Here is a 24,540-nt window from a genome sequence, read left to right on the forward strand (position 1 = left end):
GGTGAAGTGCAAGAGCTAAAAGAAGGCACTTCTTCAAAACTCTGAACTTCCGTGTTTTAAGTAAAGCATAACTCGGGCTAGCAACAGTTGCCTGGAAGACGTTCCAGACACACTGCTCTGCCCCAACTCCCTCAATTACTCGCATTAGGTCTGGCTTTGGCCCAGAGGACCTGCGCCTGCGCGGTAGCCCTGCGCAGCCGCTCCGGAAGCTGCGCCGACTTCTCTGAAACGTGTCAGTGGAACTAGGTGTGTCGCAAAAAGTCGCGGTGATACTTTCCTCTGGTCTTCAGACCCCGGCGCTTTACGGTGCTAGGCTCTGCCGCGCTGGGAGATGTCGGCGGAGGGCTGGGCGGAATCCCAGGGTGCTCCCGGCAGCTTTGCGAAGCGGGTCCTGGTGACCGGGGGTGCTGGTTTCATGTAGGTAACAGCGCCGTCAGTTTCTCCCCGGAAACCCCAACCTTTTCCTGCGACTCTGTTTGCCGTTGGCAATTTGAGCCCAGCTTTGGGTGGGTCTCCTATAGGGAGGGTCCTAATACACCTCCGGGAGCATCCTACCCTTTCCTCTTTCCCTGGCCTGTGAAGACGTGGGTCTTTTGAAACTGTGACTTCTACCAAACGCCTACCTCCCAAAGCAAGAGTATTGTAGTAATGTCCCCGCTTCTGCCTTGCCTGAGATGTACCTCCTGTCACTGCCTGAAGTGTGCACAAGTTAGTTAAGCTGTCGCCCACGGCTTCCCATGCGCCCCCCCCCCCCCCAGCCTGACCCCAACTTCCATCACCACGAAGTACAGGCCTTTACGTATAGGCGCCTCCAAAATGATTGGGGATTATGATAGGACTTATTTATTGTGCAAACTTCTAAAAATCCTTGGTTGCTGCTGACCTGCACTAGATGTTTGATCAGGTCCTTTCTCCTAATTCCAAAGTGTGTCCTCTGATGTGACCACTTCTCACACTCCCCGCCTTCCATCCTAGTCCTCATTACCCGCCCCCCCTTTTGCCTAGACTACTGTTGTAGCCTCTTGATTGGTTATACTGCTTCCGCTCTTGTTCCCTTAGAGTGTTCCTCACGCAGAGGTCAGTGTTTCACTAAGTCAGATCATGTTAGTGCATAGAATTTTACTCCAACGGTTCCTGCCCACTTTAAAGTAAAAACTTATTACCATATCTACAAGCTTATTTGGCCAAGCCTTACTTTTCCAACCTGATCTCTTGCTTTTCTATTCCTGGCATGCTTACCCTCTTATGATTCTTGGAGCACACCAGGCTGGTGCCCCCTTCTGTCTTGAGGCGTTTGCACTTGCTTCTCCTTCATTTCAGCTGCCTGTATCACTCAATTTGCGTTTTTACTTGGATATCACTTCCTCAAAGAGTTCTTGCCTGACCACACTATCTAAAATAACCCTTTTCCCAACTAACATACTTATCCTGCCTGATATTATATTGCATATTTGTGTTTCCTTGATTATTGCCTGCATCCCCATTCTAGAATGTAAACTCCATGAGGGTAGAGACTACTGTTCACTAAGCACTTGGCAGAATATCTGACCCATTTTCTGAAGGTCTTCAGTGATTGTTGAATGGATGAATGCAAGAATAATGAACAAGAAACTCCTACCCTCAAGAAACTCAGTGTCTAGTGGAAGAAGCGGAAATATGGGGATTGATTCTTATTTATTGCCTATTAGCACATTAATCATCCCTTCTAATCTGATGGTCACTTGGTGGAGAGTACCAGGCATGCAAGTTTCACTTATGAGAAGAGTATGAACATGTGAGAGTGCTGGTCCAGGAATGGTATGACCTAGAAAATGCTGTGAAAGAACTACCAGTGCACATCTTGATTTTATAATCTGGTCAATGCTTGCCGCTGTTCCGGGGGCCCCAGCATTTTAAGTATTATAAAATTGGGTAGATCTTCCATTGAAATATGCCTCAGGTTCTACTGCAGGGCCCCTCTGAAGCCCAGAGGCAAACAGGGGTTGGTTTCAACTGTTATTAACCTGGGAAACCTACATTTTTTCAGGGACCCCCTTGAGAATTTTGGTTTATAACACCAAACTCTTGTACCAAGACACAGGAATTGCAGAAGTTACTGTAAACAGACAAATGACTGCTCATATTGATTTAGTTTTTATGTAATCACATCTACAATTCCTGAATAGGCACATTATAATTTCAGTGTAGTCGCTCTGAGTAGCACCATTATGTTTTTCATCCAGCATTTCATTCACACTCTAAAAGATGCATGGACAGTATAATTTGTTGAACTGATTTTTTTTCTTTATATCCAGAAACACTAAATTCTCTATTCTACATAGCATAAAGGGAGCATAAGATTTAGTTTATAGATGTTGTTGGTGAAAAGTGTGCATGTGTGTATAATGGTGTTGTTTCTGTTTTCTTGGAAACATTTAAAGTTATCTTTGATTATTTTCATAATAGTCAACAGCATAAGAAAATATTCAAGAGTCTAAAGGGGTTGACATTTTCCACTCAGAAGATGTTTTTTTTCCTTATAGTGCATCACATGTGATTGTCTCTTTAGTAGAAGATTATCCAAATTATATGATCATAAATCTAGACAAGGTGAGTTTCATAAAAATAAGCTTCATGCACTGAAATTACATTTCAATTTAAAGTACCAGAATCCTGTTAGTTTTTTATTTAGTCTTTAGCTGCTTGGGGGTCTGTATGGTCATGTGCTCATGCTGCGTTAAATCTTATGCAGAATCTTTAGAAACTTTTACTTATTATGCTAAGGCATAAAGTCAAAGTTTTGTGTTTTTTTTTTTTTTTTGTACTTGGGATCAAACCCAAGGACCCCATGCATGCTAGGCAAGTGCTCTATCACTGAGCCACATTCTCAGCCCTTATGTGCAGTATTTTTGCCAGAAGAAAACCTTCACTCTTTCTAAATTAAGTATTTCGTAAAATGTGACTACCAGTTTTTTCTTGGTGTTGACATGCTTTATTTGATTTAATTAACTATTTGGTTTTATAATTATCATCACCTAGAAAATTGTACATGTTTATTTTACAAAATAAAATTCAGTTAAATTAATTCGATTTTGTTGAGAATTCTGCAGTAATAATTGGAGTTTCCTTAAAGAATCTGAAGCCCTAGTTGGAAATCATAGATTTTTTGAATCTGAGCAAATACAAATGGCACAGATACAAATGGTTACCTTAATTTCCTAAAACACAATAGTTAAGAAGTACAGATAAAGAATAACCCTTAACTCTTAGGCTTTTTTTTACTGCATTACTAGTGAACAAGAATTCTTTTTTTCCTCATCTGTACACTGAGATTTACCAACAGTTAACTCAGGAACTCAGGACCAGGTATAATGAACTGTAGTATGTATAAAACAGGCATCATTTTTGATTACTAGTAACTTTTCTGTCAGGAGTAGTAAACTTTTTTAAATACCAGTGGCCACAGGCAAATTTGGGTAGGAACATATTTTAAAGTACACATTTATAAAAATGCTTTTTTTTGGAGTCTGGTATTTTGAAAAGGTATCACAATTACTTGTTTTTGTTTGTTTGTTTTTTGTTTAGTTTTTACTTGTAAGATGTCAGAAGCTGGGATGGGGATATAGCTTAGTTGTAAAGTGCTTGCCTAGCATGCATAAGGCGTAGGATTTGGTTCTCTAGCACCTCGATCAGTGTATGTCAGAAGCTTAGAATGTGTAAAAGCACAGAGGAAACACACTTGAAGAGAATATGTTCTTGTATTACAATCATTGACATCTATAGTTTTAAAAATAATTTGGTATTTTATAGGAAGAGCTAATATTATCACTTTTTGTGTTGCCCCTGGCCATCCTCTCTTTTTAAGCTGGATTACTGTGCAAGCTTAAAGAATCTTGAAACCATTTCTAACAAACAAAACTACAAATTCATAAAGGTATGGAAGTCTTCTTATAATTATTGAACTGTGCCTCTTTAGTCATATTGAGATTATAATAACTTCTTACTTACAAACTTGTGTGTAAAGGGCTTGGCAGGCACACTTACTAAAGGCCTTTTAAAATACCAAATAGTTAATTTCCAGAAGTACCACATGCTCTAGAGAATTCTACTTTTAGATATACCACATAAAAAATTGCATGTCATTTTTGATACCTTAGAAAATCTATGAGTAGCTGGATGAATTTGTGTGGTTTTTAATTTTAAGTCCTCACCAGCCTGTTTAATAGTGCCTACCTGGGATTCAGAGTGGTTGGTGTGAAGTGAGGTGTCCTCCTGAAAGGCTAACCAGACCATGAAGCACATGGGATAGTCTCTCCCCATGAGGGCACATGGCCTCTAGAAGGCTGATTCTTAACTCACCACTCTTAGACAAGTCCCAAGTATAAACCAGAGCAGATCCTTCATTTGCAAAGGGAAATGTTACTTTCCAATGAAACTATGTTGTGATTTTATGTTCTTTTCTTTTAAAAATGATTTTACAGGGGCTGAGGTTGTGGCTCAGGGTAGAGCGCTCACCTAGCATGGGCGAGGCCCTGGGTTCGATCCTCAGTACCACATAAAATAAATAAATAAAGATATTGTGTCCAACTACAACTAAAAGTTAAATTTTTTTTAAAAAAGTGATTTTACAAACTCTCTTTTAACCACAAAACCACAAAAATATTCTGAGCAATTAGTTCATAATTCTGTTCTGTGTAAAAGTATTTTCTTCAGTTACTAAAGGTTTTTTGAGAATATGTATTTTTAGAATAATTAAACCATAACTTTACTATAATTTTCCAATGTTCATTCCAGTTGTTATACTTACTTTAGACATATTTCAGTAATGGTTCTTTCAGAATTTTTAATACTATTTTCCTTTTTAATATACTAATCTTAGGTTGTCAAGAATATAATGAAAAAATGTAAAAGTATTTGGGTGGTCAATAAAATATTGTTTTATACTTATTTGCAAAAAATGCTTTGAATCGAATATCTGGAGAAATACATCATTACTGTACTTGTCTGACCATGTGGTTGAATGTTCAAGATATTCTCTATTGAACTGGGAAGTGGGAGATGGTGTGTGTTATAGCAAAAATGGTTTTGATGATGACAGTGCTCAGAGAAACCTAGTGTTTTCATGTTTGCTTTCTCATATAGGGTGACATTTGTGATTCTCATTTTGTGAAACTGCTTTTTGAAACAGAGAAAATAGATATAGTACTACATTTTGCTGCACAAACACATGTAGGTAAGCGTTGTCTTATGCTCTAGTTGTGACTGGCATTTCTTTTTCCTCTTGTGGCTAACTAGACTAAATCCAAAGTCCAGAAGTAAAACTAAATAAATGGTTATCTAATACACATCTTTGAAAGAAGATATACATGCTACACCATAAAAACAAGACATTTGCTCTGTCATTGATATACTTGGCACTTTTTAGATCACTTTTATTAGTGTGGGTTGAAATATAACCCTGAATAGATCTTAAAACTTTTGAGTCGAACCAAATTCAAACTAGTAATTATTTGTGAAAGTTAGGAATGAGGAAATGGGTCTTCAGCTGTAATTTTTATGTTGTTTTTCTTAAATTGGGTGGTAGATACACAATGAATATTATGTTGTTATTTGTACTGTTTTATGCATTTGAGATATTTTCTAATAATTTTCTGATATTGTTATAGCGAATACAACATATATTCAAAAGAATTTAGAAGTGAAATAAATAATGGTAATGTGAACACCCATATAGCCATCATCCAAACAAAAATCAGAGTGTTGTCAGATCCTCTTTGGAAGTGCACTGCTATTGCCTGCTGTCTGATTTATTTCCATTGCTTTTCTCTGTAGTTTTTCTATTTATATTATTTTCCCTAAGCATTATAAGTTTTGGCTTTTAAAATTTTATTTAAAAAACATATAAGGTGATATGTAGATTTTTTTGTTTTTCTTTTTAAAAATCCATTTAGATTCATCTATCCATTTGGGTATAGGTACAGTTTGTTCGTTTTCAGTACTGTATAACATTCTAATTTAAGAATTGGCACAGTTTACTTAGATATTTCACTCCTGACGGAAATTTGGGTTGTTTATGCTTTAGGGCAATTTTGAACAGTACTACTGTGAGCATTCTTACGCATGTGTCATGGTACACATATGTACACATTCTGATACATAATTAGGATCATAAGATTTGTCTGTTTCAACATAAAGATATCAAACTATTTTCCAGAGTATATTAATTTCTACTCCTCCAGTAATATGTAACTTCCTGTTGCTCTAGATCTCACCAAAACTTAGTTTTGTCAGATTTTTCCATTATTTCCAATCTCAGCAATGTGTGATTTGTCTTTTATTATATTTTAAATTTGTATTTTCCCTAATTGCTAATAAATTTGAGTATTTTTTATGTTTTTTGGTAATTAGGATTTCTTCTGTGAAATGCTGTTGAAATCTTTTGTCCAGTTTTTAATTTTGTGGTTTATCTTTTTCCTCATTGAAAGAGATGTTTCCAGAATTAGTAATCATTTTGGGTGGTTGAACCATTTATCTTTTTTTTTTTAAATATATTTCTTTTAGTTGTAGATGGACACAATATCTTTATTTATTTATTTTTATATGGTGCTGAGGATCGAATGCAGTGCCTCACATGTGAGGCAGGTGCTCTACCACTGAGCTACACCCCTGCCCCTGAACCATTTATTTAGGAAGTCATTTTCTTAGATGATGTATACACTTTGAAGTCCATTTCATTTGACATTGATGTGACTGTGTCACTTTCTTGTGTATCTTTTTTTATTAGTGCATTATAGTTATACATCACATGTCTTTTTCCATTCTCTTTTTTCTTTCTTTTTTTTTAATAATTGGAAGCTTTTTTTTTAGAATAGAGAGAGAGAGAATTTTAATATTTATTTTTTAGTTTTCGGCAGACACAACATCTTTGTTTGTGTGTGGTGCTGAGGATCGAACCCGGGCCGCACGCTCGCACGCACGCCAGGCGAGCGAGCTACCGCTTGAGCCACATCCCCAGCCTCTCCATTCTCTTTTTTCAACCCTTCTGGCTTTATGGCTTATCTGTTTCTTAAAAACAATGTGTATTTGGATCATGGTTTTTATTTTAATTACTTTGAACATCCTTGATATTCATTCTCTTGCTTGCTTTTTAAAGGACTTAACTAAGAAATTGTTCTCTTTTTCTCCCTCTACTACTTTGGAAGATATATATTCTTTGTATTCTTTGAGTGGTTACCTTAGGAATTACACATGAATAATTAGCTTATTCAAGTGTAAAGTCCATAAAACCTTTGCCCTCCTCCCAGGTAATGCATTTTAACACCATTTATTTATTCCCAACTGTATTTATCTAGAATTTTAAGTCTATCTTACTTTGTTTTTCAATCCCATTACATATTTATTCCTACTATTTTGTGTAGTCAGTATTACTATTTTGTTTTATCAATATTCATTTTTAGAGGCTTGTAGATAATATTCAAATTATGTCATTTATTTTTCATTATATATGGAATATCTACGTACAAGTAGGTTTTCCACATAAATTATTAGGATGATTTAAATGATACTGAAAAGCCAGGTTAACTGCTTGATACTTTTTGTTTATGTGGTAAGCTTTATTTGACTTGGTTTTCTACCACTCTCTTACTTTCTTTTTTCTTTTCTTTTCTTTTTTCTTTTTTTTTTTTTGTATAATTATGAATTCATAGAGTTGAACACATTTGATTCTTTGTTTGTTTTAATCAGTTTCAGTTTATATTCAAATTGACCCACTACTAGCCACAGAGAGCCAGAGTTGCTTCCTGGGCCCTTAGTAGTCTTTGTTGCCATCTTATTCTCTGGTGTAGCAGGATGTTCTAGGTTTATCTTCAAGGTTTCTTCTAAGGATCCGGAAACAACCCTTCTTCTAAGGACTGAGGTTCCTTTTAGTGGGAAATAGTAGTTACAGTTCTCAGTCTGGGTATGTTCACTGTTACCAATTGGACATTGTTTCTAGGCTTTTTCAGTCAACTTCAGAGCTAAGGAATATTTATTTATTTGCCTATTTAAGATAAAATACATCATGAGTTCACAACGCATGAGTTCCTAACTCAAAGTTGTTATTAACCCCATGGGTCTTATATTTTCTTTCCCTTATCCTGAATACCTTGGTTCTCATTAGCACCACAATAATTTCTCATTTTCTTTTCTATTTCCCATTTCTTGGTACTGGGGATTGAACCTAGGGATGCTTATCCCTAAGCTATATCCCAGGCCATTTTTATTTTATATTTTGAAGCAGGATCTCATTAAGTTGCTGAAGCTGGTCTTCAATTTGCAATCCTCCTGCCTCAGCCTCCAGAGTTTCTGGGAGTGCAGCTGTCTACCACTGCATTCATTTGTCATTTTTTTAAAATCCCATAACACAACAATATAAGAATAACAATAGCACCATTATCTGCAATGACAAAGGTTTTTTTTGTTTTCTTTTCTTTTGTTCTTAGTAGTTTCCCACTATTTTGTTTTATAGGTTACTCAAAGCATGGTTATGTAACTAAGTAAATTCATTGTTTGATTCATATTTTCCATCTTGTTTTTGAGTTTTAGAATTACTTTCTTTTTAATTGTTTTTCAGTTATTAAAAATATAAAATAGTTCCAAAGTCAAATCTACCATATAAGGAATATTTATAAGTCTGTCTTTGGTCCCTGCTCTTCTTCTATGTTCAACTCTCCCCTGTAGAACACTTTATATACATTTTAGTTTATTCTTTCTTTTAAAAGAATTGATATTCTGTGCTCCTTTTAGAGAAGTGATAATCTCTAACATACAGCTCTCTCCCTCTTGCCTTTTTTATTTGACAGTATATCTAGGACATCAGTCTATATGTACAGTGGTTAAGTTTACTTCCCACTGTTTTAAATAATGCTGGAGTAGATGGCTTTGTACCTGTGTCTTTTTGTATATTTTTAACTGATGTTGGGAAGATATGCTTAGAAGTTGAACTGCTGGGAGCATTAATCTTCTAGAATTTCCAGAACAAAGTACCACAGACTGAGGGCTTAGAGAACAAATTTATTTGTCCCCATTCTGGGGCCTGGGAGTCCAAGGTCAAGGTGTTGCCAAGCTTGATTTCCTCTGAGGCCACCTGTTGGGCTTACAGCTCCTTTGCATTTACTCTGTGCTCACAGGACCTTTCCTCTGTGTGCATTCCTGGCATCTCTTTTTAGGTCCAGATTCCTCTACACTAGGTAGATTGGACTGGGGTTCACCTTCAAGGCCTCATTTTAACTTAATCACATCTTTAAGGGCCCTAACTCCAAATATACTCACATTCTGAAATACTGGCCAGGTATAGGGAGGTCAGGTGTCACTATACATTTTATGTAACAGTTCAGTTTATATCTTTGGGTTGGGGGATAAATGCATATTAATTTGGTTAGAAATTGCCAAATTTCCTTCCTTAGGGTTGTAAGCATTTTGCATACTCATTCCCAGTGTGCAGAATTAAGTCTCCGCCACATGCCACAAAGCCTCAGCAACAAAACATTTTGTCAAATCTTTGATTTTTTGTCATTGTGATAAGTTGTAAGTGGCATTCTGTGAGTTTGAAACTTGGGTTTTCCTTATTATAAATGAGGTCGAGTATCATAAACTTAAGGACTATTTATATTTTTATATCTAAACTATTTTGTATCCATTTTACTGTAGGATTATTTTTATTTAGTTCTACAAGGTATTTATAGGTTGAATATATTGATGTTTTGTCTCTAGTAATTTCAAATGTTTTTCCAAGTTTGTCTTTTTTATTTTGTTTTTAGTCTAGTTTTTTTTTTTTGGAGGGGGGCAGGGGTTGACAATGAAAGATTTTTTACAAGGTAAAATTTATTAATCTCTTCCCTTATTGTTTGTGAATTGTGAGTCACAGTTAGGGAAGTTACCCCATTCCCTGGTAAAGCAGATGATTTATTCAACATTTATTGTTTTATTCAACATTTATTGTTTTTATCAGTAATAAGTTGCTCTGAAATGCATAGCCCTCAAATTGTAGAAACTGGAAGTTTCAAAAATTTTAAAAATTTGAATACTTGAATTTTTAAATTTAGATGCATCATTTTGTGTTTCCTTCTTTTTAGGATAAAATGTTTTTTTGAAAATTTAACAGATTTTTTTCTAGGTTCTAAAAAAATTATACATACTATATAATATAGACTTACAGAAATAAATATCAATGCATATATATGTTATTTCCAAAATTATTTAATTATGATGAGTAAAGAGAAGGGAATAGTACTCTCTTAAAACTAGAATTGAGGGACTAGGGATGTAGCTCAGTGGTAGAGGGCTTGCCTAGCACGTGTGAAACACTGGGTTCCATCCTCAGCATTTCATAAAAATAAATAAGTAAAATAAAAGTTTGTGTTCATCTACAACTAAAATTTAAAAATTAAAAAAAACAAACAAATTGGAATTGATTGTTTAGTATTTGTTTTGTCCTTGGGTGAAATTGTTCTAGTTTTTTTCTCTTCTTTTAGATTTGTCATTTGTCCGGGCCTTTGAGTTTACCTACGTTAATGTTTATGGCACTCACGTTTTGGTAAGTGCTGCTCATGAAGCCAGAGTGGAGAAGTTTATTTACGTCAGCACAGATGAAGTATATGGAGGCAGTCTCGATAAGGTAAATAATTTACCTTTTCTAAGTTTACCTTAGAAAATCTACACCATCTGTTTACTAATCATGTACCATGATGCAGATCCATCTTATTAAACCTGTCCTGCACTCTTCTCATCCTCACTCTCCAGAATTTTATGCCATGGTCTCTTCTGTTCAAATCAAATGCCATCCTAAATTGAGAAAAGCCTAGTTTCCCATAGATTTATTCATGATTTGCCTGACAGATTACAAGACAGCAGCAAATATAACATTTTTTGTCTCAACATCACAAACATGTAAGTTTACCAAGATGGCTTCAGAGTGGACAGACCGAAGCAGGAGTATGATAGGCTGCAGCAGGCTCCTATGTACCATTCTCTGCCAATCGGCAAATACATTGGAATATCCAGGGGCAAGTGTGAAATTATTGTAGAAAGTGGAATCTATTTTTTATCATTTCTAAATATTATACTTTTTTGCACCAAAAGATGACTCCATTCTCCACAATTTATATATTTTTTCTTTTCTCTTGTTTTTTGGGAGATAAATATCTATGCTACTAGATACAGTGGCACTGAAATTAGGAAGGTACCAAAGGGAAATCTCAAAAGAATATGTACAAGTAACAATTATTGGATATTAACTGTTAAGGGTTATTAACTCTTTTAAAGGTCATTCTCTGTACAATTGACACTTGAGGATGATTGTGTGATCTTGTGCCATATTTAAAGGAAAACTGCAGGTAACATGAAATTATGTGGAAAAAATGTAGTTCCTCATATTTCTATAGTTTTAATCTCCAAATAACTACTGTGGCTGACCTATAAACCTCTAAAGACCCACCTAACCTTACCCAGTAAAAACTGTAGTTTTCCTTTATGGTAAGCCTATTTTTATGTTAGTTGAATTTTTTCTAGTACTTGTCATTTTAAAAAAGGTCTCTCAGATGCTTCTAATCTTTAGACCTGTGAGGGGTCATCAGACTGCTACTGGTTTCTACTCTGGCAAAGCTTTGAACTTGCATTGTGATAGAAGCATTCAGCATTATCTGGATAGGGGGTAAGGAAAGTCCAAATCTCTTCCAGTTCCAAATGTTGTCATTTCATTCAAGAGACTTAAATTATTTGTTGATTATACATTATAACGGAGGAGACAAAAGCATCATTCCCATGAGTCACTTATCTAGTGCCATTATTTAATTTAGATATATTGCATAGGATGTGCCCACAATTCTTTTTACCATCAAGTAATTCTCTGATTTTGCTTGGGTGACCCTTATGCTGGTGAACTGCAGAATGTCCCAACAGTTACTATCAGTTCAACTACACCAAGATTTCTAGAGGTAGTGACTTCTCCACCAAGCAGATTGTAAATTAATTTTAAATGAAATCTGGCATCACCCTGAAGGAATTCTTATTTCACACTGTTGGGGAAGTTTACCAAGACGGCTTCAAAGTAGACTAACTTTACACAGTGCAGTTAAAAGACACACTCATTACATTTAGCAGTCAGCGTGGATACAACGAAAAAGAAAAGCCACATTAAAACCTTGGGTTGGAATGCTTCACATTTTCCATAAAACAGAAACTAAAATAACCTGTTACAGAGTTCTCAGGTTTTTTTCCCTATACATGAGGATTATCTAAACATATCTTTGTAGTAACTAGGCCCTGCCAGCACTGTGCTTTACTTGAGTTCACAGATCTGCTGTAACCTGCAGCTTCCCTGTCCCTTCTCTGGCTCTCCTCTCCTACTAAGCTTTGTTTTCTGGCAGGCAGTAAAATATTCTGTCACCACCACAGCTCCTGCTGCTGCTGGAACCTCATGGCCACCTTGGGTTTATGGTTTGACAAAGTATTGACTGTTACAATGGGTGATAATATTGAATGTTTCTATCACAGTGCAAGTTCTACGCCCTGCCAGGAGTAGAAACAGCAGCTGGCTGATGCTACTCCACAGGTCCCCAGATCTGAAGTGTCTGGGAGAGGGCTGGGGTTGTGGCTCAGCGGTAGAATGCTCACCTAGCACGTGTAAGGCACTAGGTGTGATCCTCAGCACCACATAAAAATAAATAAAATAAAGGTATAAAAAAATATTTTTAAAAAAGTTTCTGGGAGACCTTTTTCAAAATGACAAAGTTTCCTCCCTTCTTAGATCCCAAATTTGAAGATTGATTGTTGCGTTTTCCAAAATCATTGTTGCTCCCACTACCTCCAGAATTGCTTCTGTCTTTACCAGATCCATATAGATATCCCCACTACCACAATATTTGCCACCACCATGGCTACTGTAAAAGTCACCATGACCACTGAATTTTCCTCCATGACCAGTGTTGTAACTACCACGAAAATGATTTCCATGGCCACCACCAGAGTTTCCAGATCCACTTCAGCCTCTTGGCTTGATGAAGCAGTAGCCATCTCGTTTCCAAAGGGCTTTCCTCCCCTCGGAGTGTCCATTCCCGGAGGAGTATTTCTCAGTGACAGACTGACTCACAGACGTGGCTGCCAGAGGTTATCAAAGCAAAGCGCTTTTTCTAGCCATTGCCTCAGTCAGTCCTGATTTCAGTTGCTTCAGTTTTCCCACGTTGTTCAAAGTTATCTCTTAGGTCATGTTCTTCGGTGTCTTTTATAATGCTGCCCACAAAGATCTTTTCCACAGTCATGTGGGCTCCTGGCCTTGGAGAATCTTCTCTTGAGACAGCTTTCTAAGGTTCCACAATCCCATCTCTTTTGTATGGCTTCACATTCATGGCTGCACCCACCTCCTCCACAGAGGAGTAAGTGGCAAGCCCAGAGCCCCTGGAGTATGTGGTGTTTGTATCTCTCATTACCACACAGTCTGAGTGTTCCACGTTGTTCAGAATGGCTCCTCCAACTCCCATGGGTTGTTTCAAAAGTGCAGGCCTCCAGTGATCTCCAGGAGACTGTGACTTAGATATGGCTTCATGAGAAGAGAGACTTAATAGTGCTTACTTAATGGCATCCATGGGCAGAAAGCTCTGTTTTTTACAGTCAGTTTTTATAGGGAACTCATTTTGTCTATATACACAAACACACACCGCACACACACTCACATATGTGTGTTTTGGTTAAAACAGTATATATATATATATATATATATATATATATATATATATATATTTTTTTTTTTTTTTTTTTNTTTTTTTTTAACCAAAACACACACACACTGAAAAAAAAAGTCAAAAGTTTAAAAAGACCTCTAGTGAGAAAAAGGAGACCCTGACCACTTGTGGATCCCTAGTCCTCTGAGAAGTAGCCACTTTCAACTCTGCAGTTTTTATCAAACTTCTTCCTTCTAATTCCCTTTCTACTCTCTATCAGATCTGGCACAGTAGCCCAAATGATTCTTAAAATAGAAATCAGGTCATGGCGTTATTCTGTTCAAAATCTGTCAGTGTTTTCACAGTGACCTTCCAGGGTTCAGGGTACCATTCTGCCCTCCGTCCAGCTCTCTGAGCTCATCTCCCATCTCTCTTCCTGAACAGCAGCTTTCCTGCAGGTCCTTTGGACATTCTTCTATCTTAAAGCTTTTGTACTTGTTCTTCTCTCTGCCTGCCTTACAGGGTTTTTGTGATCACTAAAGAAGTTACTGTGGGTGCATGTAAAGATTCAGATACACAGTGTTCAAGAAACGGTGTTTTTTTTTAAATGCTATAGTAAACAATTCAAGTTCAAGTTTGTAATATGTTTTCTACTTAGAAAGTATATGTAGTACTTATTTTTTTAATATATCTTTTTAACATTAGGAATTTGATGAATCATCACCCAAACAACCTACAAATCCTTACGCATCATCCAAAGCAGCTGCTGAGTGTTTTGTACAGTCTTACTGGGAACGATACAAGGTAAGAACTGATTGCAGAAACTCTTGTACCATTTTATCTTGGACTTAAGTGTTAAAATTCCAACTCAACTCTAGCAGCATTTTAGTTATCGGGTAGAAGACAGCTTGAGAAAATGTAGTACTAAGGAATGTAAGATAATTGATTTGTGTGTGTGTGTGTGTGTGTGTGTGTGTGGTGCTGGGGATTGAAACCAGGACCTTGTGCATTCTAGGCAAGCACTCAACCAACTGAGCTATATCCCCAGCCCAAGATTAATTGATTTTTATATTGTGTGGCCAAGATATGACTTAACTTTTCTTGTTCAGTTCATTATTAAAGGAATAGTTTGAATACATATTTTTTCCTATTTCAGTAATAAGTAGAGTGTTACAGGTACAGTGAAGGCCCTGTTGGAAGCCCATGAGTAGAGGAAGACAGAGAGAGGAAGGACAGATTCTCTTCCCTGCCACATACTTCTCTGCATGGTTCAGCACTCTTGGTTTCTCATGAATGGGAGATAGACCTTCCCCTGGTGCTCTGACAGTGTTGCTGTGGGAGCCTTAGCCAGTAGGATCATCATCTTGAGGCCCGTATCTTTGACTTCACACTGATCTTTGAGTTGTTAGGGGCTAGATCAGAAAGGCATTCAAGATCCTCTTGCTTTTTATGTTTTAGTAGCATTGGTCCTCTTCCCTTTTGTGGTAGCTCTAAAGGGTTGATACAGTGGAGAGAGCCAACTTGGTTACCATCTAGCTAAGCTTAGAGTCCTAGAGTTGGTTCTTGAAATGGTCAGATGGAAGAGTCCTCAGTATTCTGCTGGCAGAATTACAAACCCGCCTCCATCTGTGCCCATTCTCCCCTGTCCCAATGAGGAGAATTGTCTTCATCCCCCTTTTGGACCCTTTGCTCTTATTGGAACCTTATCCTCTCCTGCCTTTCTAAGAACCGTACGTTAGAAACAGTCTCTTTGTTCTGTCTTCATGACATGTGGAATTATTTAAGCAAAGGTGCTTCTTTTTAAAAATTCTGTGTAGCTTTCTAATAATCACTATTATAATTGCCTTAATGTTGACTATTCTTTAAGTTTCCAGTTGTCATCACAAGGAGCAGTAATGTTTATGGACCACATCAATATCCAGAAAAGGTAATTTTATTCCGAATTCATGGTGGTTGTTTTAGTGATTGTAATTTTTCTTTGTTTAAAATATCTTCTCATCATTTTTTGTCCAAAAAATTTATGTTGTAATTATACATAATTATTCTGCACAGGCCACAGAATTAGGCAAATCTTCTCAGACTTGAGTTTGAAGACTTGAATTTAAGTATCAACTTGATGCTCTCCAGCTGCCATAACCTAAGGCTCTTTGATCATTGTCTTTAAATTGAGGGATAATGAAAATGCTCAGGATTTTGAAGGATTCAGGTGATATATATGAAAATACCCTGTACTTCCTAGGACTCTGAAGTACTACAGAATTTTCCCACTGCAGCCACCATGCTGCAGTTAAGGCTCTCAGTTTGCAATCACCCCATTATGTCAGGATGTATGGAAAGTTGAAAGCTAATTATTGATGCAGGACACTTGTAGGTAAATTTGTATTATATCATTGGGTTAACTGTGCCCCAGCTCTTTTTTTTTTTCCTTTCCAGAACTGAGTATTGAACCCAGGCCCCTTTACCATCTGTGCTATATCCCCAGACCATTTTATTTTTAATTTTGAGACAGGGTCTCACTAACTGTCCCAGGCTGGCTTGAACATGCCATCCTGCCTCAGCCTTCTGGGCAGTGCTGTGATCACAAGTGGTGAGCACCACTGTGCCCAGCTCCCAATTCTTTTTGATTGTGGTGTGCCTGAATGTCTTCCAGAAAGTAATAAGTAGTGAATAAAGAAATGTGCTAAATGGCTGGGAATCCCTGTGCAGTTGGTTCTGTGTCATTAAGCCTGCTTTTAGGTAACTGTTGCCTACTATGCCTAAATTTGGAGTCTGGGTTTTCTCACTTCCAAGCTGGTTGTTTTGATCTGTTTGCCCAAAGAAAAGGGCCATTTCATGGTGTGCTGGTATTCATATTCATATTGCTTAATTTTTGGAGTATCCTTATCAAGTTTAATATAAATTTAGTAATTTCTTGCTTGCCACGTTTAACATAAGTTTTCTTTGAATTCAAGGGTACTGTAATTTTTTATAAATCCCACAAGCACTTATTGAGTGAGTGGTTACATGTAAAGTGATAAATAAGATTCAATTCCTGCTCTTTAGAAATCAACACAGAAGTGAGCTTTATGATGACAGAAAACTGTCCATGAAGACTTTCTCGGGTTCTTCCACTGTTGATATAATTTTATCTTCAGAGAACTCCTTTTTGTGAAATAGCAAGCTATCTTGGAGTTCTCTCACTTATTGAGTATTTAGGTTTTTTTCATGAGTTCCTGGTAAAAAGAATTCAATTTTTTCCATATGTATAGTTTTCTAATAATGATTTTTAATATATCATGAGTTCAGATTCATATTAATGAGTGAATATTTGATGTTTAAAATGAATCTTAAATATTCTTTTAGGTCATTCCAAAATTTATATCTCTACTGCAACACAACAGGAAATGGTATGTTGTTTACCTTTGTACCTGTATGCTTTTCTGATATGTTGATAGTATTTGGTAACAGTCTCTCTTGAAAATCAGTCTTAGAGTTGGAGGCCATGAGTTGAATGTCCCACCAAATTTAAGAGTTCCTTCTTCATTTGAATAATTATAAGCTGTAATTCATTTCCATAATTTACTAAAATAATTTGTTTTTAAATGGCTTATTATAGATCTTTGAGCCATAGCATTAAAATTTGGTATCTGTCTTTACATAATTTTACTTTTTCAAAGGATTAATTTATATAGAACTGTAGACATTTCTTTAAAATGAACTTGTGGTATAAAATTGACAAATATTTATCATGGGCCCATGTTTGCTGATTTTTTATTGAATAACCTCAGATGCTTTGGACATCATTGAAGAACTAAGGTTAAAATTTAAAAGAGCTGGGCTTGGATCGTGGCTCAGTTGGCAGAGTGCTTGCCTGGCACATGTGAGGCACTGGGTTTGATCCCCGGCACCACATAAAAATAAAATAAAAGCATTGTGTCCATCTACTAGAAAAAAATTTTTAAAGAGCTATTCATATTTTTGTGTTTTCAGTAAAAGGTTTCCAGGCTCTCTGTGGGAATTGTCTTCTCTTTACTTGTTCCCAGTGTTTTATCCTGTTTAGGAGCGCTTACATTTGATGATTCTGCTTCATTTAATCTGTTCAGCTGCATTCATGGATCAGGGCTTCAAACAAGAAATTTCCTTTATGCTACTGATGTAGTAGAAGCATTTCTTACTGTCCTCAAAAAGGGAAAACCAGGTGAAATTTACAACATTGGAACCAATTTTGAAATGTCAGTTGTCCAGCTCGCCAAAGAACTAATACAACTGGTACGTATCTTTTGTAAAAAGGTGGTGTTTACACAACTGTAACTAATCACTAATTTAGTCAGTAGTAGTTTACAGTTGATTTAATTTTTAAGTGAGTAAAGGGAAAATGAAATTCATGATTATAGGTATCCCATATATGTCTTCACTTGAAGCTCTAGCATTCATTTAGTAACATTTTTTTGAAAAAAAGATAATTCATTAAATGTACCTGCCCTAATTGTAAGATACCTCAATTTTGTAAATATAGACTGTGTCTTAGAACCAAAGAATACTGATATGTAAAATAACTATGGTTATGAATATACATATATGTGAGGCAATATCAATTATAAATTATAGAGTTTAGTAGAGAGGGGAACCAGTAATACCAAGTAATAACTAAAGGTCAGGAAAATTTGTTTTCTCCCATGGTTCATACAATGTGTATTATTTTTGAACTTCAGGTAAAATTTAGGTTATGAAGTATAGGAAGCATATGTAAAGTATTAAAAGTATTTTTGCTGTCTCCCCTGTTTTGAGGCAATTGTTTTTCTTGTCTTTTTAATCAGCTATTAAATACCATTGTTATTCTCTAGTCTCATTTTATAATTTGACTCAATAGCTTTCTGCATTTTGACAGATCAAAGAGACCAATTCAGAGTCTGAAATGGAAAATTGGGTTGATTATGTTAATGATAGGTGAGTAACAAGTTAAAACATTGGGAAAAGGTTGTGAAATCTTAGGTATTATAAATTATATGGGCTTAACTGAGAACTAGTTTATCCGTTTTGAATTTTCTGGTAAAATATTTTTTTCCTAATTTTAAGTATTACACAGATTAGGCACAGCACTGTTACTAGCTATGTGACTTAAAGAAGTTATCCAAGTCTGAGGTGTCTTTCATTGTGAAATAGGGATAATATTATCTTACTTATAATGGTATTTTAAGGTTTAATTATGTATATAAAATACTTGGATCAGAGCCTGGCACATAAATGTATGCATTTATTTTTTCATTCATCACACATTTCATAAGTTCCTTCTGTGTGCTAGGCACTGGAATTAAATTGTGGCTGAAATAAATCACAAAAAGTCTAAACCACAGAGAGGGTTAAGTGTTGGGGATTATGGTTTTTTTAATAACAAATTTTCTACAATAAGCATATCATTAGAGTGAATTATTCTAAACTTTAATTATGGTAAAGATGCATGAAAACATATTATCTCTCTTAATATTTAAATTTGTAAATATTTAGCTACAATGTTATTTTAAATCTCTTTTGTTTTTCTAAGACCTACCAATGATATGAGGTATCCAATGAAGTCAGAAAAAATTCATGGATTAGGATGGAAACCTAAAGTGCCTTGGAATGAAGGAATAAAGAAAACAAGTATGTTATAACTGGATATTTGGGGGGCAATTCAGAAAAATTAAAAGGAAAAGTGATGCATTTTTAGAACACCATACAAATTCAGCAGAATATTGTGATGGATCATATGCACTCTTCAAATTGTAACATTTAATATACTTCTCTAACAACACTACTGTTTCCTGAGCATTTTGAATTTCATAATTAACTTATAAGTCTTTCTTTCTCTTATCATTAATCAAATACCTATTTAATTGATTCTGAAATACACAATTTTTCTTTCTTCATATCTGTGATAGGTATTTGTTTTATAATTGCTGATGTCTTATGATTATTATTGCAGCTTTCTTTCTCTTAGTAATATTTTAAATAAGTATCCATCTAGTATGGTCATTGGCATTTTAGATTTGTAATCCTTGAGTGTCTTGAGTCATTTTATATTGAAACAAACAAATACAAAACAAATTCAGATATGCAGAAAAATCTATTAAAATAAATAGAAAATCTGTATGTGTTAAAAGTCTATTTAGAAATGTACTCATGAAAAAAGATCTATCCAAATGTAGAAAAAAGTCTTTATTAAGAACATGATGCTGGGCTGGGTTGTGGCTCAGTGGTAGAGTGCTCACCTTGCATGTGTGAAGCCCTGGGTTCAATCCTGAGCACCACATAAAAATAAATTAAATAAAGGTATCATATCCATCTATAGCTAAAAAAATATTAAAAAAAAAGAATGTGATCCTATGTTCATACATAAATACATGACCAGTGTAACTCCACTTCATATATAACCACAAGAATGGGAAGTTATACTCCATGTATGTATGATATGTCAAAATACATTGTACTGTTATGAACTAAAAAGAACAAATAATTTTTTTTTAAATAGCAAATAGCAAGGCATGGTGGTACACACCTATGACTCCAGTTCCCATAGGCTGAGGAAAGAGGATAGCAGGTTCAAGGCCAGCCTGGACAACTAAGCAAGACCCTGTCTCAACATAAAATATAAAGGATTGGGAATGTAAGTCAGTGATAGAGAGTGTCCGTGGTCAATCCCCAGTAAAAACAACAACAACAACAACAACAACAAAAAACTTGAAATATAATAAACTTGGGGCTGGGATGTGGCTCAAGCGGTAGCGCGCTCGTCTGGCATGCGTGCGGCCCGGGTTCGATCCTCAGCACCACATACAAACAAAGATGTTGTGTCCGCCAAATACTAAAAAATAAATATTAAAAAAAATAAAATAAACTTGGATTGAATATTAAAAAGCAAAATCAAAGAAAACTTTATTAGATTTCTTTTAACTTTTAAAAAATGCTTCTTGTGATAATATGGCATGAAATAATTTCATATATTAATAGAAGGAAGCTCACTGATCTCACTCTGCCTCTGATGCAGTATTACCATATTTATATGACCAAAGAGTACACTTTTTTATAAAATAACTTGTAAAACCAGTACAAATGACCTGTCCCTCTCACCTCAAATTCCTTAAAATTAAAATGTCTTAAACAGTTGTTGTCAGCAGGTTCAGTATTGTAGGGCTTTTTAAAGAAAAAAAAAAGAAAAGAAAATGAAGGGTTGATTTTAAATTCTCATATTTTCAGCCAATAAAATGTCTTCTAACTTCATTAAGTTCAAAATCAGCTTATGTCAATGTACATACAGCCTTTGTCTGTTGCTCAACTGATGAGCAAAACTTCTTATGTAGCAGGAACTCAGTTGTTTGTTGATTAATTGATGTTTAGTTTTTCATTTTTTATCTTTGTCTTTTGTTTTTCCTACCAGTTGAGTGGTACAAAGAGAATTTTCACAACTGGAAGAATGCAGAAAAGGCACTAGAACCTTTTCCTGTATAGCCAGCATTCATATACTTGGCATTGTTTTTCAGAGAAGAAGAAAATTATCCTACCTCAACAAATGGTATGAAATCAAGTGACCAAATGAAGTGCCCTCTTTTCATTTGGAATTAGATTCATCACTTTTTGTATTAAATTCAAATACAAAGTGCCTCAGTCTTTGGAAGATTGTCAATTGGCACAGGATTTAAATGTCAGAATTCTTTCAGAAAACATCTTCTGGAAATTAGGAAGTAGTAGACATAGACAGATATATCTAGGGGTGGGCCAGGAAGGAATCTCCTGAACAGCGCTGGGTGGATTGCAGCCTTGGCTGGCTTGGAACTCAGTTGGCCTCCCAGCCTTTACCAGTGGATAGAAGTCTTTTAAGTTTTTATTTATAGGAGAAGTAGGATGAGTATTATGCTGTAATTCAGCTTTTTTTCAAGGTGTGATATTGTGCTTTAAAAATGGAACAAAATGAATGCATATCTAGCACTTTTTAACTTTGGATAATTTTGTAAAATGCTTTTTTAAAACAGAATTTAAAGTTTTTGTATTTTCAAAATCAGTTGTTGACCCCTATATAACCTGTATCAGAGAACTTTTATCACATGTTTACTGTTTATAATTATTTTATTTATAAAATTACCAGTATTTTAATATATTTAATGTAGAATGAGACATTTTAAGTAATGTATATTTTTATTTTGCTCTAGAGGAAATTTTTAAAATACCTGATTATGTATTATTTAATCACTCTGTCCTAAAGACTGTAAGTTGACTTGAAAAGTAACTGACTGGACACTGGGCTGAGAAAGTGAGAGAAAGCTGGTTTACCCCTCTGATTATCAAGAATACAGATTTCAAAGCTTGTCGCCTTGGGTCACTGGAGATACGGGCTGGAGCAGTTTCCCTCTATGTAGATTGTATTGTTGCTAGAACCTCAGAGACTACGGGGCACCACTTTCTTCTTTGTGGAAGAGGATGTCAGAAATGGCAATTTGACTTTTACTTTGGAGGGCATGTCCTGGCACACCCTGATCATCAGACTCCTAAAAACTTTATTGAAATAGCAAGCCTCTGAATCATCATCAGGGTGAAAGAGAATTATCAATGCCACCAGTGTGCTCTCCTCTTCCTCTTAATCTTGCCTGGTCAGCCTGATACCATCAATGTGATAGAGCCATGTGACACTCTACAGGATATTCAGAAAATTCAAGTCTCCCAGGAAAACAGAACTAGTTCATGCAGCCCTTAGGTGAAACTGAGTGCAACTGTCTCCTTATCTTTTGTGATCAAGATGGAAATGTACACATTCACCAAATCATTGGTGGAATACCATGTATCCTCACTAAGAAGATGCCCTGTGGGCACCACAACCACTTGGGGAGTTGCTACTTGTTTCAGCCGGCAGTTGTCTGCAGTTGCTCTCCAGGCTACCCACTTTCATTGGGGACCAGATAAATGAGTTAAATAGAGATGTGGTGGGGACCCACCTCTGCATCCTTGAGAGCCTCAAGGGTGACCTCATCCTCATCATCTCCAAGATATAATTTTGTTATTGATTTACTATCTTGGCCAGCAGAGTGGCCAGTTGGGGCAAGGCTGTCAAGTTAAGGTCAGGGCACTGATTGTGAAAACTTAGGACCCTGACATGTGCATGGAAATATCTGGGTGGATGTCTTTAAAGATTTGACTGAAGTTTTTAACTATTAAGTCCTGAGTTTGGTCTTGGACTTTGTCTTTTCTCTACCTCAGGTGATAAGGTACTCATTTAATTGTCACTTGTTTGTTAATTACATTCAGTTTTTCCTTTCCTTCCCTTCCTTTCCCTTCTGTAGGTACTAGTACAGCATATTAAAGACCAATCAATGCCATTATCCTTGTATGACTTGTTCACCTGAGCTTTTCAAAATCCCAAATTATTGTACCAGGCATGGCAGGACATCCTCCCTAGTCACCATACACGGGAGTTTTAGTGATGAGGTGACTGCTTTGCATAAGGGACTGTTCGTTCCCCACACCCTGGATGGTACTCATGACCAGCAAGGCAGGAAGTGTTTCAGTTCCAAATCTGTCTTACCAGCTGCCCTGCTGGATCACTCTCAGAACCAACTATGTCATTTGGATCCTCTGGAAAGCAGGGACTGAGACAGAGGGGCACAAGAAGTTTAAGGGGGAATGTTTAATGGGCAGGAGAAATTGTGAGGCACAGTACAGACCTAACAGCTGTAAAGAGAAGGGAGAGGAAGAAGGGCTGGTAGAGAAAGCCTCCAGCTGTGGTGCGGATCTGACAGGATGTCAGCTAACCCAACAGGGAGCTCCAGAGTAAGATCACTTGTAGGAGAATCTCCCCACTGGGCAGAAAGGGCCAGGCTCCTGGATGTGCTCATTGATGGCCAAGTAAGCTCAGCAACAGCCAAGGTGAATCCAGAAGGCATTGCAAGGTGAGACTGTTAGCCAACTGCGTTCTTGGCAGTGGAGTGACGAGCTCTCTCTAAGGGAATCCTGCATAATTGCCACCTGTCTGTTTACAGTAGCAAAGGGGGTCTTGGGATTTAATTGCTCTCAGTACAGATTTTCAACTAAACCACTGCCTTTAGTCCAATCCCTTACTCTCCTGAGCCTCTCTGGCATTCTGTTAGGTTACCTGCCTAATCTAGAGGTTCCCAGAAGGTTTTCTGGAGATGAAATGCAAAGTGGGTTGTAACGGATGGAAGGAAGTTAGTAGAGGAAGCTGAGGGTGAGTCAAGGCAGAGGGATTGGCAGAGTGAAAGTGTTAAGTGGTGAATAATACTGTTGAGGGGATAGTGGATCCTCGCTGTTACTGTAGCAGTCATTCTCAAAATGTGTCCCCAGGTCATTAGGAAATGCAAATTGAAAATATAGCACGTCACACCCATAAGGACGGCGAACTGCATTCTTGGCAGTAAGGACATAAGAAATTAGAACCCCAATGTACTGCTGGTGGGAAGGTCAAGTGATATAGCCACCATGGAAAATCATGTTGTGGTTCCCAAAAAGTTAAGTTGAATTACCACATCCTCTTGCAGTTTCACTTGGCATGGTTGAAGGAAGTATGTCATTGTGGGGACCGTGGGGGACTATATCTTGTCTCTGACTGCTTTCTTCCCCTGTTTGCTTCCTGAGTGCCATGAGCTGAGTAGCCCCACTACACTCTTCGGCCATGATGGTCTATATCCAAAAGAATTGAAAACAGAGACCCAAATATACATATGCACAGGGGTTTTAACATTGTCACTCACAATTAGTCACAAGGTGGAAACTACACAAGTGTCCAAGGATAGATAGAATGGATAAATAAAATGCAGTATGTAGAGACAAAGGGAATATTATTCAACCTGGAATTTTTACACATGCAAAAACATGGATGAACTATGAGCAACTTATGAACATTATT

General features: G+C 36.5%; 1 protein-coding gene across 1 annotated transcript; it reads left to right on the top strand.

Moving 5' to 3' along the window:
• Window positions 1–226: 226 nt before the first annotated feature.
• Window positions 227–22,996, top strand: Tgds (TDP-glucose 4,6-dehydratase). The gene is made up of 12 exons (XM_015484158.2): window positions 227–417; window positions 2,523–2,589; window positions 3,845–3,913; window positions 5,122–5,212; window positions 10,491–10,633; window positions 14,379–14,477; window positions 15,541–15,600; window positions 17,016–17,059; window positions 17,756–17,921; window positions 18,541–18,599; window positions 19,195–19,292; window positions 21,067–22,996. Exons 1-12 carry the CDS (start codon window positions 332–334, stop codon window positions 21,135–21,137), a joined length of 1,053 nt encoding a protein of 350 aa, XP_015339644.1. The 5' UTR covers window positions 227–331; the 3' UTR covers window positions 21,138–22,996.
• The last annotated feature ends 1,544 nt before the right edge of the window (window positions 22,997–24,540 follow it).

The sequence above is a fragment of the Marmota marmota genome, unplaced genomic scaffold, assembly GCF_001458135.2.
Source record: "Marmota marmota marmota unplaced genomic scaffold, marMar, whole genome shotgun sequence".
NCBI classification, from domain to species: domain Eukaryota; kingdom Metazoa; phylum Chordata; class Mammalia; order Rodentia; family Sciuridae; genus Marmota; species Marmota marmota.